Source organism: Octopus bimaculoides, chromosome 24 (assembly GCF_046866305.1).
Source record: "Octopus bimaculoides isolate indiv1 chromosome 24, ASM4686630v1, whole genome shotgun sequence".
NCBI lineage: Eukaryota > Metazoa > Mollusca > Cephalopoda > Octopoda > Octopodidae > Octopus > Octopus bimaculoides.
The window spans coordinates 29,832,578-29,833,934 of record NC_142951.1 but is presented as its reverse complement, the minus strand read 5'-3'; the positions used below and the strand labels follow the sequence as shown (position 1 = coordinate 29,833,934).

General features: G+C 43.6%; 2 protein-coding genes across 3 annotated transcripts in view; both read left to right on the top strand.

Annotated features, from left to right (window-relative positions):
• LOC149131256 (uncharacterized) overlaps positions 1-466 on the top strand; it is a 1,210-nt gene extending 744 nt beyond the window's left edge. Inside the window, exons 2-3 of the mRNA XM_089341039.1 lie at positions 1-159; positions 198-466. The exon at positions 1-159 is cut by the window's left edge and continues 108 nt beyond it. Of these exons, the coding sequence (XP_089197165.1) occupies positions 1-159; positions 198-381 (343 nt within the window). The 3' untranslated portion in view covers positions 382-466. The remainder of the gene's footprint in view (positions 160-197) is intronic.
• The window catches only part of LOC106874726 (uncharacterized), a 27,264-nt gene extending 26,198 nt beyond the window's left edge, over positions 1-1,066 (top strand). For both annotated transcript variants that reach the window (XM_089341032.1, XM_089341031.1), the window contains one exon: positions 473-1,066. In XM_089341032.1, coding sequence (XP_089197158.1) covers positions 473-616 — 144 coding nt within the window. In that variant the 3' untranslated portion in view covers positions 617-1,066. The remainder of the gene's footprint in view (positions 1-472) is intronic.
• The last annotated feature ends 291 nt before the right edge of the window (positions 1,067-1,357 follow it).

Sequence of the window (1,357 nt, the reverse complement as noted above, 5' to 3'; positions counted from 1 at the left end):
ATCCCAAGGGCCATATGGACCCCAAAGGGCCATATGGACCCCAAGGGCTATATGGCGTATCAGGGTCCATATGGACCCCAAAGGGCCATATAGCATCCCAAGGGCCATATGGACCCCAAAGGGCCATATGGACTCCAAAGTGCTATATGGCGCATCAGGGCTCATATGAACCCCAAAGGGCCATATAGCATCCCAAGGCCCATATGGGCCCCAAAAGGTCATATGGCATCCCAAGGGCGATATGGACCCCGAATGGCTATATGGCACCTCAGGGCCTATATGGTCTCCAAAGGGCCATATGGATCCCCATGGATCATATGCACCCTAGTTGGGAACCTCTGGTTTAAGACATTGCAATGGCTCCTTGTAGAAGCATGGTGAACTGATGGGAGGTTGTTGTACATGTGATCACTGTACCCTTGGGGTTATAATGATATCTTGCCCCTTTTTTTTTTTTTTTTTCTAATTCCAGAAAAAGTGTGTAGTGACAACTGCATTCAGGAGTACAGCGCTTGAAACTGTTAACGACCGTATGACATCTGTTCCCAGGAGTTTTACTGTGCCCAGGACAAACAAAACTGCACCCAGGAATAACCGGGACACGCTCTTTGACTAACTGTGAAAACCTTAAATACACCACTGCACCTGGATCACCGCCACCATCACCATCACTACCACCACCACCACTACCACTAGTGCTGCCACTACCACCTCCACCACATGTCAATGACAGAGCTGCTGGTGGTGATGGTAGTGGTGGTGGCAGCGGTGGTGGTGTTATTGATAGTGATGGCGTTGTGGGTTAATGGAAATAAAAAAATAGGACGACGAGGATCTTTTCTTAAAAATCGATATTTGTTTCGGGTGTTATTATTAATATTATATTTTGTCTGTGGTGTTTTTTTTTTTAGGGGATGGGGAGGGAGGTGGGGGCATCCTGCCAAATGAAATTTGCAAAAAAAAAGATATGGGAAAAAAAAAAAACAAAACAAGAAATTCAAAAATAAAATAAAATAAATTTGAAACAAAAGAAGGAAAACAAAAAGACTGTCCCAAACTGCCAAAAGTTGTCACTGTTGTTTCTTCTTCTTCTTCTTCTTCTTCTTCTCAACGATACTATAATCCATATTCTTTTATTCTTTTACTTGTTTCAGTCTTTTGACTGTGGCCATGCTGGAGCACCACCTTTACTCGAGCAAATCGACCCCAGGACTTATTCTCTGTAAGCCTAGTACTTATTCTATCGGTGTCTTAGGTTCAACCGCTAAGCTTCGGGGACGTAAACACACCAACATTGTCGCGAGACAAACACAGACATACATATACATACATACATACATTGAATCTTCCTAATTTT